We start from the raw sequence: 18,142 nt of genomic DNA on the forward strand, positions 1-18,142 counted from the left end.
CCCATCCATCCACTCACATACTGCACAGACACACACTACTCACACACACCCCACCACACACACACACACCCATCCACACACACACCACACACTGCATAGACACCACTCACACACATCCCCACCCCACCACACACACATACACTCATCCATTCACTCACCACACACACATACCACACACCGCATTGACACACACCACACCACTCACACAATCTCCATCATATACATCCCTGTATCCACTCACCACACACACACCCCACACACGCACACCCCCCCAACTATTTACTTATACCCATCTATTTACTTATCACACATACACATCCCCCCCCCACCATGCCACTCACACATCTCCACACATATGTGTACACACCACTTATTCACACACACATCCCACAACACACACACACACACACACACACAGACACAGGGCTCGGTCAGCTCCTGGTCCACTGATCCACGAGCTGAGGGGGGGTGTGGGGTGCGTGAGGCCGTCCCCAGGCCACCTCTCCTCCCTGCTGCCCTCTGTAACTCACACCACTGTCACTGCCATCTAACACTATCGAGCCTTCCAGGCCCGTGTGTAGGTCAGACCTGCTTTGTGCCAAATCACCGAATCCCTGGTATCTGCTAGAATTAGCTTCAGCTGCAAATAACAAAGAGCTCCAAAACAAAACAAAAAACCCACCTGGGCTTAACAAAACTAGAGTTTCATTTCTTTCCGATGGAAGAGAAGTTTGGAGGTGGGTGGGCCACACCGTGCAGGAACCCGACTGATGAGTGGGATCATCGATGGCTCTGCTGCTCTGTTGTCCTCTGCAGGTGCCTCTTCTTGGGACCACCTGGTGGCCCAGGATGGCTGCCGGAGGCCAGCCATTGCATCTCACCTCCAGGCAACCACTTCCTCCCTTTGCCACTTCAGTATGCATCCCTGGGCTGTCTATAAGGATGCCAGGCCCCCTCAGTGTGAGTCAGGAAGGCACCTGCAAACCGCCCTCTTAAATTTCAAAAGCAAGAATTTGAAACTTCTCAAACAAAGAGCTTCCCAGTAACATCCCTGAAAGCATGGCCCACCAGTTCTCTCTACCTTTGGATTTTGGGAATGGTCCTGAGGTCTAGAACAAAATGAAGAAGACAGCAAATGCTGGTGAGCATGTGGAGCAACGGGAACTCTCAGTCGCGCCGACAGGAACAGCACGGCAGCTTCTTACAAAATGAAACATACTCTCACCATACCACTCAGCAGTCGTGCTTTTTGCTATTTATCCAGATGAACTCAGAAACTGAACGTGAATAAAGCTGCAGCTTTATTCATAACTGACACACCAAAGCCACCAAAATGTCCTTCAATAGGCAAATAAACTACATCCAGACAATGGAAACCCATTGAGCAATAACAAAATAAACAATCAAGCTATGAAAAGACATGGGAAAACGTCCAATGGATATTGCTACGAGAAAGAAGCCAGTCTGAAAAGGCTATATGCTGTATGATTCCAACTATATGATATTCTGCAAAGGGCAAACTATAGAGATGGTAAAAAGATCAAGCGTTGCCAGGCGGAGGGAGGGAGGAGCACAGGATTTTCAGAGTGAAACTAATCTATATCATGGGGCTCCCCAGTGGTGCTAGTGGTAAAGAACCCACCTGCCAATGCAGGAGATGCAAGAGGCATGGGCTTGATCGATCCCTGGGTCAGGAAGATCCCCTGGAGAAGGATATGGCAACCCACTGCAGTATTCTTGCCTGGAGAATCCCATGGACAGAGGAGCCTGGTGGGCTACAGCACATGGGGCTGCACAGAGTCGGACACGACTGAAGCGTGCATTCTGTGCGACAGAGACATGGTAATGAGGGACACATGCCATAAACCGTACAACAGAGTGCGAACCTTAGACAATGAGTTTCCGTTAATAATAATGGCTCAGTAGAGACTTCCCTGGTGGTCCAGTGGCTCAGACTCCATGCTCTCAATGCAAGAGGAGCCTGGCGGGCTACAGTCCATGGGGCTGCAAAAGAGCTGGATGTGACTTAACAACTAAACAACAACTACTCTAAAAAAAAAAAAAAATACAAAAAACTCTAAAAACCAAAATCAAGAGAGGATAAGGTCTCCCCACACAGCACCTTTAGCAGTAGAGCCCGATGGTCTGAGGGACGGTGGTGTATTCTAGATTGGGGCCCCCCTGGGAACCTAATACAGTGCTTCCCAGACTTGTCTGCAGAGTTTGGAATCAGGGAGCAGCTTCAAAAGTTGCTGCTGCCTGTGTCCCACCCCAGGGACCGTGGTTTAATTAGCATGGGTGTGGCTTGGGCGGTAGAATTTTTAAGAATTCCCAAGTGATTCTAATACCAGACAAGTTCAGGAATCACTGAGCTAAGAAGAGCCGTGGTATCATGGGGCCCATCCTCACCTGCTCTGGCAGATAGTGTGGGCAGGGTAGGGGAGGAATCAAGGGAAGGCAGCCCTAGCTCCACATCACACCCAGGGCTCCCATCTTTGCCCCTAAGCCAGCTGCCTGTGGCATGATCTAGGGAGGTTTCAAGGTACCTGCACCCAGGCTGCATCCAGACCAGTGTCAGAGGATGGGACCCCGGACCCATTCTTTGTAAAGCTCAGGCACAGCTAAGAATTGCAGCGGCCAGAAGCTGAGTCCTGGGGGAGCTGTTGACATCCCCCGATCAGGGTCTGACGCCAGACGTTCGGGTGTGCTCACCACACGAAAGTCATCTGAGTCTATTCCCCTCATTTAAAAAGGTGGGTTGAGAGTCTTAGCAGCTAATGCAGCAGGATGAGCCCCTCTGATGCATGGCCTCTGCTCCATCAACAGGCTTGCACACTTGCACACACCGGCCCCTTCTCAGCCTGGCTGTGCCTTACAGCCACCTGCGAGCTGAAAAGATCCTGTGCCTGAGAGCCCAGCGCACAGCAGGACATGGACTAGCCCCACTGAATGAGTGGATGCGTCTCAGGGACCACGTGTGTTACCCACAGTGGACATCTGCATCCCCTCCTACCAGCTCCTCTCATCCCATGCAGTCAGTGGTTGGAGAGCTGCAGCCAGTGGTTGGAGAGCTGCCTGTCTGCTCCTGCAAGGTTGGGACACGGGTCTGCTGGCCCCGTGGAGACCGGATTGCATGTGTGCTCCACCCTCACTCAGCAGCACCTTCCTGGTCGATTCTGACCACCACCTGTACAGCTGGCTCACAGGGGCCACGTCAGGAGCTGCTGGGTTCAGCTGGTTTTGCTCCCAGGACACAGGTACAGTGAGAGAAAAAGATAAAATGAGCTGGATTGGGGTCAGGCTGACCACATAGGAGACCACTTCATACGAAGACTGTGAAGCTCAGTCTTTCCAGCCCCCGGAAAGTGAAGTGCTAGTCGCTCAGTCAAGTGTGACTCTTTGTGACCCCATGGACTGCAGCTCGCCAGGCTGCCCTGTCCATGGAGTTCTCCAGGTAAGAATACTGGAGTGAGGTGCCATTCCCTTCTCCAGGGGACCCTCCTGACCCAGGGATCAAACCTGGGTCTCCCGCACGGCAGAAAGATTCTTTACAGTCCGTGCCCCCTTCCAGCCCCCTGACTACGTGCAAAATGGGGAAAATGACAGGATCTACTTGTTGGATGGTTATGGTGACTGAAGGAGATAGGCAGAGCCAGGGGCTCAGGGGCTGGCATGAGCTCTCTAGAAAAGTTAGCTCTCATTCTTAATGAAATCACATTTATCATCACAACAAACAATAATGTGTTTCAAAACAAGGCTCAGTTATGAAGCTGAATTACTATTATTGTTGCATTCCAACTGGAGACTCTGGAGAGGCTGTGCTGAGCCAATGACAGTTTCAAGGGAGCCAGGGAGTTGGGGGCAGATTTCCTGAGTGGTCCTCAAAGTGTCTTCCTGCCCATTTGGGTCTACATGACACTCTTGCAGCACCATCAGGGTTAGGATGGAGATTTAGTGCAGCTGGGCCCATAGAACTGGATCCCTAGGCCCTTCCCTGGTGGCCAAGTGGTTAAGACTTCACCTTCGAATACAAGGAGGTGTGGGTTCAATCCCTGGTCGGTGAGCTAAGATCACAGGTGCCTGAAGCAATATTGTAACAAATTGAATAAAACTTTAAAAAAATGGTCCACATGAAACAAAAAAAAGTCTTTAAAAAAGAACTGGATCCTGGCCTGTCTCTCTTGGCCCGGGGATGGGGCAGCTGCCCTGAGAAATTTAGGAATAAAGGGCACCCACATAGCAATGCAGAGCGGGCCCTGGACCCAGTACAGACGTGCTCCCTGTGTGTGTGTGATCCATGAGTAACAAGGCTGCGGGGAGCCCCAGGGGCAGCTGTGCACAGGCTAGGCCTTCACTCAGCTCCAGGAGGCTCTGAATGGACTGCTTCCCACCCCCCCGCCCCCCGCCAGCCCCGTACCTGGAGACTGCCCGGCCCACCGTGGCAGGCAGAGCAGGTGAAGTGAGGACAACTCCTTATAAGCCAGCAAAAAGCAGACAGTGTCAACTGGATCTAGAGACTAAGAAGTTTTTGACTGCTTAAAAATGTGAGAAAACAGAAAAAAGAAAAACAAAACCCAGCCATCCGAGAATAGGGTGAGAGATAAATGGCCAAAATAAAAAGCTGCAGAAATTAAAAGGAAGTACAGAGAGTATTTAGAACATTCGTGCTGCTCAGTTCCTGCGGTCTATCTAATGATCTCTGATTCATAAAGAAATACATTAAAATTTTTTTTATTTTGGCTGTGCTGCACGGCATGTGGGATCTTAGTTCCTCACCAAGGACTGAACCCCTGCATTGGCAGCTTGGAGTCTCAACCACTGGATGGCCAGGGAACTTCCTATATTTTGTTTTGATACTAGCTGTCATTCTGAATGTCCACTGTACACCAGGTGCTTCATATATGTAATTACTTATTGTTTAGTCCCTAAGTTGTATTTGACTCTTTGCGACCCCATGGACTGCGGCATGCCAGGCTTCCCTCTCCTTTACTATCTCCTGGAATTTGCTCAAATTCATGTTCATTAAGTTGGTGTTGCCATCCAACCATCTCATCCTCTGTTGTCCCCTTCCTCCTGCCTTCAATCTTTCCCAGCATCAGGGTCTTTTCCAATGAGTTGGCTCTTCACATCAGGTGGCCAAAGTATTGGAGCTGCAGCTTCAGCATCAGCCCTTCCAGTGAACACCCAGGGTTGGTTTCCTTTAGGATGGACTGCTTTCGTCTCCTTGCAGTCCAGGGGACTCTCAGAGTCTTCTCCACACCGCACTACTGACGCTGAGGACAGTGCTCCGTGCTCGGCACCTGCCGCTCAGGTGAGGACTTGGTGCCTGACCGCCGAACTCCGCCTGGGTCCTGAGGTGGCCCGGACCTGCTGCACGGCCTCCCCACCCAAAGCCCAAAGAAGGGTATACCAAGGGGAGCCCAAAGAAGACATACAGATGGCAAGTGAGGCAATGCAAAGATCATCAGGCTTTAGGGAAAGGCAAATTAAACTGCAATGAGCTACCACTGCATACCTCTTAAAAGGACTGACTAAACCGAGTGGTGGGGAAGATGGGGAGCAACTGGAGCACGGCTGGGGGAGACTGCATGAGAGCTTTAGAGAAAAGTGGGGCAGTGCTGTCTGAACAGCTTGAACACACATCTACCGTAGGACCCGGGCTACGCACGCATACATGCTTACCCTAAGGGCCCACACAAAGACCTACATGAGAACGTTTATATCCACTTTAATAGCTCCTAAACTGAAAGCAACCGAAATGTCCACCAAGAGGTGACTGGATGAACACACCGTGGTGCTGCCCCACAAAGGACACCACAAAGCTGCTGACTGGAGGAAACTATGATACACACAGCGCTGTTGGTGCATCTCAAAGCGACTAAAGAAGCAAGACAAAAAAGTGCCCACTGCATGGTCCCACTTATATAAAACTATAGAAAATGCCTGGAGAATCCCATGGACAGAGAAGCCTGGCGGGCTATGGTCCATGGGTCGCAGAGAGTCGGACACGACAGAAGCGACTTAGCACGCATGCAGGAGTAGGAAATGCAAGCTGATCTGGGGACAGAAAGTAGATTGATCGTTTCCTAGGTGTAAAAGGGGAGAGGGATGCATTAATGACAAGGAGGCACCAGAAAGCTTAAGGGCCCGGGACAACGGACATTATTATTTTGATCGTGGTGAGTTTTATGGGTCTATGTTTGTGTTTTGTGTGTAAGTTGCACACGCTGAATGCATATAGGTTAAGGTATGTCAATTATGCCTCAACAAAACTGTCTTTAAAAAGATGAGTTAAAATGTAAATGTTAAGTGTTGATGTTTTCTTTTCACACCCAGGGGTAGGGGGGGCTGTTTCATCTTCCCCCACTCTGGAGAAAACCCTGACTTGTGCCGTGTGGCCTGTCGCCTCTCCTGACATCCGGGAGAGAGCAGGGAAACTCTTATAAGATTAACTCTCCATGGGAGGCAACTGTAGATAAATGTCCACGTGACAGAAGAAAGATGGTGTAAATAAACCCATAAATACAAGAACACACACTAAGTGGATTGTGCATTAATTCCGCTCCTGAAAATCATTACAAGAAGCTATTGATTATGAGGAGAGGAGCGGGCTGTGGGGAATGGGTGGAGAGCTGGCATTCGCTTTTCAAATACCTTTCTCTTGTCCTATTGGAATGTTCTGAGCTTGATGCGTAGACCACTTCTGAGAAAATAAAAACAGGTTCCGGGCTACTAAGATTATTGGTCATCTTTTGGCATTATTCTTTTTTTTTTAAATCATTTATTTAGCTGAGCTGGAACTTAGTTACAGCACTCGGAGTCTTCTGAGCTTCATCGGGGCATTTGAGATCTTTAGTGGCGGCATGCAAACTCTTAGTTGGGGGCATGTGGGATCTAGTTACTCGACCAGGGATTGAACCCAGGGCCCCCTGTATTGGGAGTGCTGCGGAGTCTTAGCCACTGGACCACCAGGGAAGTCCCTGTTATTTTTCTTATAAGAAGTAATCCTGTAGATATTATCTGGGAGGCAGGAAGGAAGGAGGGTTGAAAAGGAGGAAGGAGAGAGGATGCAAGCAATGACAGAAAAGAAAGTCACCCACAAAACGGGGCACGTCCAAGAGAGCCCCAAAGTTCCAGTGACTACAATCCTGGAGCTCTGGCGACAGAGGGAAAAAGCATGGCGATCAAGGGAGGCAGGACACAGCTTCCCAAGACACTGCTCATGAAAACAAATTTCTTCTGAAAGCTAAATGTCACACCCACTGAAAAAAATATCCAGAGAATGTCCTGGCCAGAGTCGCTTTATTCTGATATATCCTCTCCCTCCTACACAGCTATCATAGAAGCTGGCAGGGAATGGAAGGAGTAGGTCAGAATGAACCACACCATCTTGAAAACTAATGGGAAAGAAGCTACACGTGTTTTACTTCTTGTCCAGTGTTTTGACCTCACTGACGAGCTCCTCTTCTCCAGGCACTGCTGCCTACTCAGTGTGACTGCCCTGGGTTACTGGCCAGTCCTACATGGGCACGGCTGAAGCATGTTTGTTACAGAAACATGAGGTCATTTCTCACAAGCAATTAGTTGCACAAGAACATGTTTGCTTTCAAAATCAAACTCTGCCATTAAAAAAAAAAAAAAAAAACTGTTAGTGTTAATAAACAAGTTCAGCAAGGTTGCAGGATATAAGGTCAATACAGAAATACTCTGTTGTATTTCTACACACTAGCAAGGAATTATCTGAAAAGAAAATGAAGAAAAAAGTCCCACTTATGATAATATCAAAAAGAAGAAAGTAGTAGGAATAAATTTAACAAAAAGAAGTGCAAGACTTGTATACCAAAAACTACAATACATTCTTAAAAAGAAATGAAAGAAGATCTAGAGAAATGGAGAGATAGCCCATGTTCATAGATTAGAAGACTCAATATTATTAAGATGGTAGTAACTCTCAAAGTAATTTATAGCTTCAACACAATCACTATGGAAAACCCAGTTGTCATTTTTGGGAGAGGTTGATTCAGTTCAGTTCAGTTCAGTCACTCAGTCATGTCCGACTCTTTGTGACCCCATGAATCTCAGCGCTCCAGGCCTCCGTGTCCATCACCAACTCCCAGGGTTCACTCAAACTCATGTACATCGAGTCAGTGATGCCATCCAGCCATCTCATCCTCTGTCGTCCCCTTCTCCTCCTGCCCCCAATCCCTCCCAGCATCAGGGTCTTTTCCAATGAGTCAACTCTTTGCATGAGGTGGTCAAAGTATTGGAGTTTCAGCCTCAGCATCAGTCCTTCCAAGGACTGGTGTCCTTTAGGATGGACTGGTTGGATCTCCTTGCAGTCCAAGGGACTCTCAAGAGTCTTCTCCAACACCACAGTTCAAAAGCATCAATTCTTCGGTGCTCAGCTTTCTTCACAGTCCAACTCTCACATCCATACATGACCACTGGAAAAACCATAGCCTTGATTAGACGGACCTTTGTTGGCAAAGCAATATCGCTGCTTTTTAATATGCTGTCTAGGTTGGTCATAACTTTCCTTCCAAGGAGTAAGCGCCTTTTAATTTCATGGCTGCAGTCACCATCTGCAGTGATTTTGGAGCCCAACAAATAAAGTCTGACACTGTTTCCACTGTTTCCCCATCTATTTCCCATGAAGTGATGGGACCAGATGCGATGATCCTCGTTTTCTGAATGTTGAGCTTTATGCCAACTTTTTCACTCTCCTCTTTCACTTTCTTCAAGAGGCTTTTTAGATCCTCTTCACTTTCTGCCATAAGGGTGGTGTCATCTGCATATCTGAGGTTATTGATATTTCTCCCAGCAATCTTGATTCCAGCTTGTGCTTCCTCCAGCCCAGCGTTTCTCATGATGTACTCTGCATATAAGTTAAATAAGCAGGGTGACAGTATACAGCCCTGACATACTCCTTTTCCTATTTGGAACCAGTCTGTTGTTCCATGTCCAGTTCTAACTGTTGCTTCCTCACCTGCATACAGGTTTCTCAAGAGGCAGGTCAGGTGGTCTGGTATTCCCCATCTCTTTCAGAATTTTCCACAGTTTATTGTGATCCACACAGTCAAAGGCTTTGGCATAGTCAATAAAGCAGAAATAGATGTTTTTCTGGAACTCTCTTGCTTTTTCCATGATCCAGCGGATGTTGGCAACTTGGTTTCTGGTTCCTCTGCCTTTTCTAAATCCAGCTTGAACATCTGGAAGTTCACGGTTCACGTATTGCTGAAGCCTGGCTTGGGGAATTTTGAGCATTACTTTACTAGCGTGTGATATGAGTGCAACTGTGCGGTAGTTTGAGCATTCTTTGGCATTGCCTTTCTTTGGGACTGGAATGAAAACTGACCTTTTCCAGTCCTGTGGCCATTGCTGAGTTTTCCAAATTTGCTGGTTGATTAGCCAATCCTAAAATTATTATTATTTTTTTTAATTTTTATTTAAACTAGGTCATGAAGTGAAGTGGCTCAGTCGTGTCCGACTCTGTGACCCCATGGACTGTAGCCTACCAGGCTCCATCCGTGAGATTTTCCAGTCAAGAATACTGGAGTGGGTTAATCCTAAAATTAATATGGAAATACAAGTGACCCAGAATAGCTAAAATGATTTTGAAAAGAATGAAGCTGGAGAACTCACACTTCTCAATTTCAAAACTGACTACAACTATGAAGGCCGAGAAGGGGATGACAGAGGATGAGGTGGTTGGATGACATCACCGACTCAATGGACATGAGTTTGAGCAAACTCCAGGAGTTGGTGACGGACAGGGAAGCCTGGCGTGCTGCAGTCCATGGGGTCACAAAGAGTCAGACATGACTGAGCAACTGAACTGATGATAATCAAGAATTTGTGGCACTGGCATTAGGACATATATATATCTCAATGGACTAGAACTGAGAGTCAGAAATAGACTCATATATCCATGGTTAACTGATTTACTGATTTTCAACAAAGGTGCCCAGATAACTCACTGTGGGAAAGCACAGTCTTTCAATAAATTATCCTGGGACAAGAGCATTTCCACATGAAAAAGACTGAAGCTGGACCCCTATCTCACACTGTATACAAAAATCAACTCAAAATGAATCAAAGGCCTAAATAGAAAGGCTACAGCTACAGAATCCTCAGAGTAAAACATAACAGGACACCTTCATGACCTTAGACAAAGCAATGCTATCTTGTTTGACATCAAAAGCATAGATAACAATAGAAAACAGAGCTAAATTAGATTTTATCAAAATTAAAAACTTTTGTGCATCAAAGGCCACCAGCAAAACAGTGAAAAGGTAACCCACAAGATGGGGGAAAATATTTGCAAATCACATATCCTGTAAGTGAAAGTGAAAGCTGCTCAGTCACATCTGACTCTTTGCAACTCTATGGACTATACAGTCCATGGAATTCTCCAGGCCAGAATACTGGAGTGGGTTGCCTTTCCCTTCTTCAGGGGATCTTCCCAACCCAGGAATTGAACCCAGATCTCCCGCATTGCAGGAGTACTCTTTTACCAGCTGAGCTATCAGGGAGGGGTCTAGTATCCAGCGTATATAAAGAACTCCTGCAACTCAACAGAAAAATACAAACAATCCAATCAAAAAAACGAGTGAAGCAAACGAATAGATACCTCCTCTAAGAAGATACGAAACGGCCAACAAGTACAAGAGCAGGTGCTCCACATCCTTAGTCATTAGAGAAATGCAACCCAAACCACGATGAGATACCACTTCATACCCACTAGTATGACTCCTATCAACAGATGGACATAACAGATGTTGGCAAGGATGTGAAGAAACCGGAACCCTCATATATTTCTGGTAGGAAAGTAAAATGACGCAGCCCGTTAGAAAATGGTTTTGCAGTCCTTCAAAAAGTTGAACAGAGTCACCCAATTAGCCAGCAATTCCACTATTAAGCATATACCGGGGAGAACTAAAAGCATATGTCCCCATACACTTGTGTGGGAATGTTCATGGGTGCTTAGTCGCTCAGTTGTGTCTGACCCTCCGCGATCCCATGGCCTGTGGCCCGCCAGGCTCCTCTGTCCATGGGATTTTTCAGGCAAGAATACTGGAGTGGGTTGCCACTGCCTCCTTCAGAGGATCTTCCCTACCCAGGGATCAAACTGCATCTCCTGTGTCTCCTGCATTGCAGGCAGATTCTTTACCTGTCACAGTAGCGTTATTCACAATGGCCTCAAAGTGGAAATAACCCAATAGTCCATCAACTGATGAATGGATAAAATGCAGTATATCCATAAAATGGAATATTATTCATCCATAAAAGGAATAAAGTACTACTATATGCTACAACATGCATGAACCTTGAAAACATCACGCCAAGTAAAAGAAGCAGGCACAAAAGGTCCCATATTATGTCATTTCACGTACATGAAGTGTCTGGGATAAGCAAGCCCGTCGGGACAGAATGCATTAGGGGCTGCAGGGGAGTGAGGGGTGACTGCTGATACACGAGGTCTCTCCTGGGGGTGATGAAAGTGTTCCGGAATTAGACAGTGGTGGTGGCTGAACAACTCTGAATCATACTGAATCATACACTTTAAAAGGGTGAATTATATGGCACATGAACTGTATCTAAATAACAACGGCAACCACCACCTGTCCTGGTCTTGCCAAATGTTAATAAAGCTTCATGATGCCTGCAATGGTCCCCACTGTCCTCCAAGAGATGGCCCCAAACGTCCAGTCTTCTCTCCTACTCGGCCTACTCTTCCCACTTCCTCGTCTTCATGCCTGCTGCTCCCATCTCTCCTCAGCCAGGGCTATGCCCAAGGCTGCAAACAGTAGAACTATGTTCCACCTTCAGTCGAATATAGTCTGCAGATGGGCTCACAGTGGGGGTTTTCTGGGTTTCGTTTTTTTAACTGAATTTGTTACCACCGGGAGACTGCACATAAACACGCGTAGTCTGGCTACAACAGATTCTGTTGGCTGTCAATCCAAGTGCCAGGCTTCCCTTCTTCCCAAGAAAGGGAACTCCAGTTTCACCTTGTGTCTGCTCAGGGACAGTGGCCCACCCCCAGCGGAGGAACCGTGTCATCCATTTATCTTTGTAGATAATGGCCCAGGGTGGCTACTGGAGCTCTGAGTCACAGCAACAGCAAAAGGCTCTGGCTCTATTAGCAGAAAACAGTGTTATTATATGTCAGAAACCAACTGACCTTAAAGTTCATGGAGCTTAAGCTCCAGGACACCTCACCTGCATGGCCCTGTGAGTGTTCTAGGTTAGGCAGGGAAGCCACGCTGCAGTCAGCAGGTGAACGTAAACAGTTCTGAAATATATCCTATAAAGAGATTGAGCGCAAAAGGCCCTGAGACTCCCAGGGTTTAATATTTATCCAGTACGATTTCTCGACTCATTCTCAGTAAACACTCACTTCCCTATTTAATTTTCCATGTAATGAATTAGATGCTTCAGGTGTCAGAACTGCAGACAAAGATTTTAAAACAGCTGTTAGAAGTATGCTCAAGGTGGTAAATGAAAATATGCTCATATTAAATGAACAAATAAGAAATCCCAGTAGAGAAACATAAACTATTAAAAAAGAAACAACAAAGGACTAAATGGAAATTCCAAAACTAAAAATTCAAACATTTGCAAGGAGGCTGGAAAAAGTGAATCTGCTGTACTCTATCCTGGAGGTGTAGGACTCACGACGTTGAAAATTCTTCAGACCTAGTCCATGTTCAAAGGGCGTTGGTAATCAGAATACAGGGAAAGGGTCCTCTAAAGCCTGTGATCCAGTTCTGTGTAATGAAACAAAATGGAAAGAATGTCCTGACAAAAAGAGAGAAAAAAGTACAAGAAGCTATGACCTCTTACCCTTCACCCTTGTCCTTTCTGCCTTGAATACTGATGTCTTGTGAGAACATGATGATGCTTGGAGCAATAACAGCCATTTTGCAACCTTGAGGGGGAGTGGTGAGAAGCGGGACACAAGCTAAACCAGAGCCCTGAGAGCATAAATCTGTTGAACATCCTATGGAACAACCTGGTTCTGGATTTCCTGTCATGTGAGATGATAAATGGCTCTTAACTGGACACCTGTTACTTAGTCTGAGCACATCCCAAGGAAGACACAGCTTCTCTTGAAAATGGAGAGATCTGGCAACATGGTACCTGCCAGCCTCTTTAGAGAGGGCAGGAGCTCTCTAGTTACTGATCTCACTTGGTCCCCACTGCAACAAAGTTTGCAATCCCTGCCCTACACATCTGTTGAGAGATGGATCCATCAACCGCTCCCTCTTCTACAAAGCACTTCCCGATTCCCACCTCCTCACCCCAACCCCATCCAACTAGAAGTAATTTTGCCGCAGTTCAATCTCTCCCTCCTTTCTGTCTCCTATTGTAATTGGACATTTAATCCCCTCCCACTTGACTGTCAGCGGAAACCATGCCTTATTCTTCCCTGTATCTCCTGCTCTCTGGTGAAGTCCCTGCATATATATGGGAGGCACTCAAGGTCTGTTTGCTGAATAAATGAACAAACACTCCTGCCAGTAAGAATGTAGGCGCTCCAGAATATCCCACTCTCCAAGTTCATCAGGTGCTATGTGTTGCTTCTTAATCTAGGAAGACGATTCCCACCTTATTCCAACAGTCTAGCGAATTCTTCTCAGCCCTCAGCCCTAGTCACCTGGGCATACCCATGACAGTCACCTCTGAAGCCTGGATCCCAGGTCCTGCCAGAGGCCCGGACTTGTCCCTTAGGAAGCATACGGGGATGAAGGCAATTGTACAAGACCTTTCCCAGGATAATTTGGGAAGAACTTCTGGTCAACCACAAATTCCAGGAAAAAGTAGATATTTACACACATACAAATCCCCTGCTTTACAAGAAAAGGCTAGGCAACTTGAAAGTTCACATCCCCACCACAGACCCAAAGACCTCAGAGGGCAGCTCCCCCACAGGGGACAAGGACACTCAGAGCACCTCATGGTGCCGACAACTCTGAGAAGCACAATTTCCTTTTGCATCAAGCCTGAGAAACCTGTATGCAGGTCAGGAAGCAACAGTTAGAACTGGACATGGAACAACAGACTGGTTCCAAATAGGAAAAGGAGTATGTCAGGCTGTATACTGTAACCCTGCTTATTTAACTTATATGCAGAGTACATCATGAGAAATGCTGGGCTGGAAGAAGCACAAGCTGGAATCAAGATTGCCAGAAGAAATCAATAATCTCAGATATGCAGATGACACCACCCTTATGGCAGAAAGTGAAGAGGAACTAAAGAGCCTCTTGATGAAGGTGAAAGAGGAGACTGTAAAAGTTGGCTTAAAGCTCAACATTCAGAAAACGAAGATCATCACATCTGGTCCCATCACTTCATGGCAAATAGATGGGGCAACAGTGGAAACAGTGTCAGACTTTCTTTTTTTGGGCTCCAAAATCACCGCAGATGGTGACTACAGCCATGAAATTAAAAGATGCTTACTCCTTGGAAGAAAAGTTATGACCAACCTAGATAACATATTCAAAAGCAGAGACATTACTTTGCCAACAAAGGTCCGTCTAGTCAAGGCTATGGTTTTTCCAGTGGTCATGTATGGATGTGAGAGTTGGACTGTGAAGAAAGCTGAGTGCCAAAGAATTGATGCTTTTGAACTGTGGTGTTGGAGAAGACTCTTGAGAGTCCCTTGGACTACAAGGAGATCCAACCAGTCCATTCTGAAGGAGATCAACCCTGGGTGTTCTTTGGAAGGAAACGATGCTAAAGCTGAAACTCCAAGACTTTGGCCACCTCATGCGAAGAGTTGACTCATTGAAAAAGACTCTGATGCTGGGAGGGATTGGGGGCAGGAGGAAAAGGAGACGACAGAGGATGAGATGGCTGGATGGCATCACTGACTCGATGGACGTGAGTTTGAGTGAACTCCAGGAGATGGTGATGGACAGGGACGCCTGGAGAGCTGCGATTCATGGGGTCGCAAAGAGTCGGACACGACTGAGCAACTGAACTGAACTGAACTGGGTCTAATTTAACCGTACGAATGCTTCCTGAACTGGCAGTTGATTTTCAGTTCCAGCTCTTGGTAGATTCTCTCCTGGCACCTGACTCTTGACTCTGTAATTGGCCTTTTGTTTTTCAAAATTATGTAAAAAACAGGTAATACAAAAAGTACCATCTTAGGCATTCTCAAGTGCACAGTTCAGTAGTGTTAAGTACATTCCCATTGTTCTGCAACCTTCATCACTACCCATTTGCAGAACTTTCTCATCCTCCCAAACTGAAATTCCATACCCAGGAAATACTAACCCTTCCAGTCTCCCTCCCCCCAGGCCCTGGTAACCACTATTCTATTTTCTGTCTCTATGGATTTGACTACTCTAGGTACTTCACATCAGAGAAGTCCTACAATATTTGTTCTTTTGTGTGTGATTGCTTTTTCTCACTTAGCATAATGTCCTCAGGTTCATCCACGTCATAGCATGTGATGGAATCGCCTTCCTTTTTAAGGCTGATTAACACTCTGCTGCACGTACAGGCCACATTTTGCTTATCCACGCATGTGGACGTTTGGGCTTTGGGTCACTTCCTCTGTTGGGCTATAGTAATGCTGCTGTGAATGTGCATGCATGCGGGCGTGCTTAGTCACCTCAGTCCTGTCCGATTCTTTGCGACCCCATAGACTGTAGCCCACCAGGCTCCTCTGTCTATGGGATTCTCCAGGCAAGAATACTGCAGTGAGTTGCCCTAACCTCCTCCAAGGGATCTTCTTGACCCAGGGTTCAAGCCCGTGTCTCTTCTGTCTCTGGCGTTGGCAGGTGGGTTCTTTACCACTAGCGCCACCTGGGGAGTTCGCTGTTGTGAACACGCTCGGGGGGAGGGGGTGGCAGGGGTACTGATAACTGCTCCAGTCCCTGCTTTCAGTTTTTTTGTGAACCAGACCTTTGCCCAAATCAATCAAGATCTTGACCTTGGGCATGGGATTCTGGGGGCCAGTCTCTATTCCAAGAGAAGGGAAAAAGACATCTCCCACCCCACACCCTACACACGATGCCAGGAGAACTGCTCTGCAGTGGAGGGGGCCCTCCCAGCTGAGCTGAGACTGGGACGGAGGAAGCCGTTCCTGGCCCCACCCCCTCCCAACAGGGCGAATCAGGGACAATGTGGCCAAGAAACAGAGAGGAATGGGACGCCCCCTCTGCCTCTGTGTCTCTGAGGGGACACATACCACTGCCTGGAGGAGAAGAGTGGGACAAGGGAGGCCTCTGTTGCCCCAAAGGGCAGGCCAGCCGCAGAGGCGGCCCCAGGGGCTCGAAAGGGCAGCCGGGACTGCAGGGGCAGAGGTTATGTAAAGGCAGAGGAGGCTGAGACTGGCGCTATTCAGAGGACCTCAGTGAGAGGGGTCCCAGGCGTGGGGGTGGGGCGTGGGGGAGCCGGAGGAGTCTGGAATGCTCTCATCTGACAGATGGCCCCTAGCTCAGCCAACTCCTCCAGGAGGGGAGGCACAGAGGCAGAAATCCAAAGGCCTGGTGGCCGCTGGGGGTAGGGTGGGGTGGGGGTTGGTTAACGGCACGACGTGGGTCTATAACCTCGGCCTTCAGAGCTCGGTGCTCCTGTGTTTAGTGGGAGTGTGGGTGGACTGCAGCTGGTGGGCAAGGTCTGGACACCAGTGGGTCTCCCTGTCTGCCGTAAGCAACTTTCAATAGGTTATTTGATATTTTTTGGTGCCAAACTGTCTAGGTTCAGGCACCAAATGATGACAGGCGGGGAAAGGTGCAGTCACTAAAGGGGAAATTAATTGCGTCTGTGCACTCTGAACATCTTAGGAGTATAAAAACGACTAAGTGTACGCCTTACATGTCAGGACCGAGGTACAGACTCAAGGCTCTTCCCCCAGCCCGGTCCAAACTTCGGGGCTCTGCAGATGCCCTGGGAACTGAGGAGGGCTGCTGCTGGGGGCTCAGCTTCAAGAACCACCCCCCACCTTGGTGACTCCAACTCAGAGAGCTTCCCTGATTCAATGCAGAGGCTCCTGCAACCCTCCCAAGCAAACTGGCGCTCTCAGTAAGAAACTGGAGGCCAGCCGTCCCCATAAATCCAGAGAACCCCCCTTCCAGAATGTTCTGGGATCCTAAGGTTGTGAAGTCAGCCTGGACTTGGCCCCTGTGATGTGATTCTGAGGCCAGATAAGGTGGCAAGAAGCCTATTGGCTCAGCTTTTTCCTAACGCTGGAGCCAGAGCCCAAGAGGGCCTGATGTCTACATGTCCCCACAGTGATGCAACACCCCCACCAGCACCTGCCTACATGCTGGACTGGGGGCGGGGCGGGGGCGGCGCCGACAGCTGGGCACTGGGTGGGCTCCCCAGCTTGGGCCCCCAGAGTGCAAGCTGCCACCCTGCACTTCTGACAGGCACTAACCGGACTGACGGAAGAGCCCGTCCAGGCTGAGGTCCCACAGGAGACCAAAGGCTCTCGAAGAAGTTTCTGGAGGCCATGTCAGCAGCTAGGAGGAGAAAAAAAAGAAAAACAAATTAGTTGGGTCATCACTACGGAGTAACAGTAGTAAACCTTTATTACGTCATATTAAACAAGTCCCATTTAATCCTTACAAATCCACATGGTAGAAAGATACTGTCATTACTGCCACTTTGCAGATGATGAAACTAAGCTCAGAGAGGTCAAGCAACTTCCCCAGGGTCACAGCAAGTAAGGAGCAAAGCCAGTAGTCAATCCCAGGTCTAGGTGACTTGACTTCTCCTACTCTGTCCACCGCCCTGTGTGGGAGTCTTGTTCCTTTCGCTGCTCACGCCCTGAGGCCCCAGCCATGCCCCTCAGGGCAGGCACCTGTGTAGGGAAAGAAGGAGCTCAGAAGCACTAACTAAGCTGGACAAGGTCAAGTTGGCTCCTCTTCGTGAGCCTCACATGGCTTCCAGCTCAGCGCCTTATCTCACAGGCATGGGTGATCTCTGACTGCAGAGACCTTTCAGGACCAGGGCTCCCATCCCCAAGGGCTGGGAAAAACTGTTGGCCGAGGGCCCAGAGCTGAGTCTAAGGAGAGTCTCTCACTCAAATCACTCAAGGGCACACACCCCCCCTCCCAGTGCAGTCTTCCTCTGATAACTGGCCAATGCAGGGGCTCAAAGGCCAGGACCCTTGCCTCAACTG

The 18,142-nt window shown here is 48.0% G+C and overlaps 1 protein-coding gene across 4 annotated transcripts in view; it reads right to left on the minus strand.

Moving 5' to 3' along the window:
- Nucleotides 1-18,142, minus strand: part of FAM178B (family with sequence similarity 178 member B) — a 107,540-nt gene that overhangs the window by 57,291 nt on the left and 32,107 nt on the right. For all 4 annotated transcript variants that reach the window (XM_024999286.2, XM_024999285.2, XM_024999283.2 and 1 more), the window contains exon 8: nt 17,396-17,480. In XM_024999286.2, coding sequence (XP_024855054.1) covers nt 17,396-17,480 — 85 coding nt within the window. The remainder of the gene's footprint in view (nt 1-17,395; nt 17,481-18,142) is intronic.

Source organism: Bos taurus, chromosome 11 (assembly GCF_002263795.3).
Source record: "Bos taurus isolate L1 Dominette 01449 registration number 42190680 breed Hereford chromosome 11, ARS-UCD2.0, whole genome shotgun sequence".
In the NCBI taxonomy this organism is placed as follows: Eukaryota; Metazoa; Chordata; class Mammalia; order Artiodactyla; family Bovidae; genus Bos; species Bos taurus.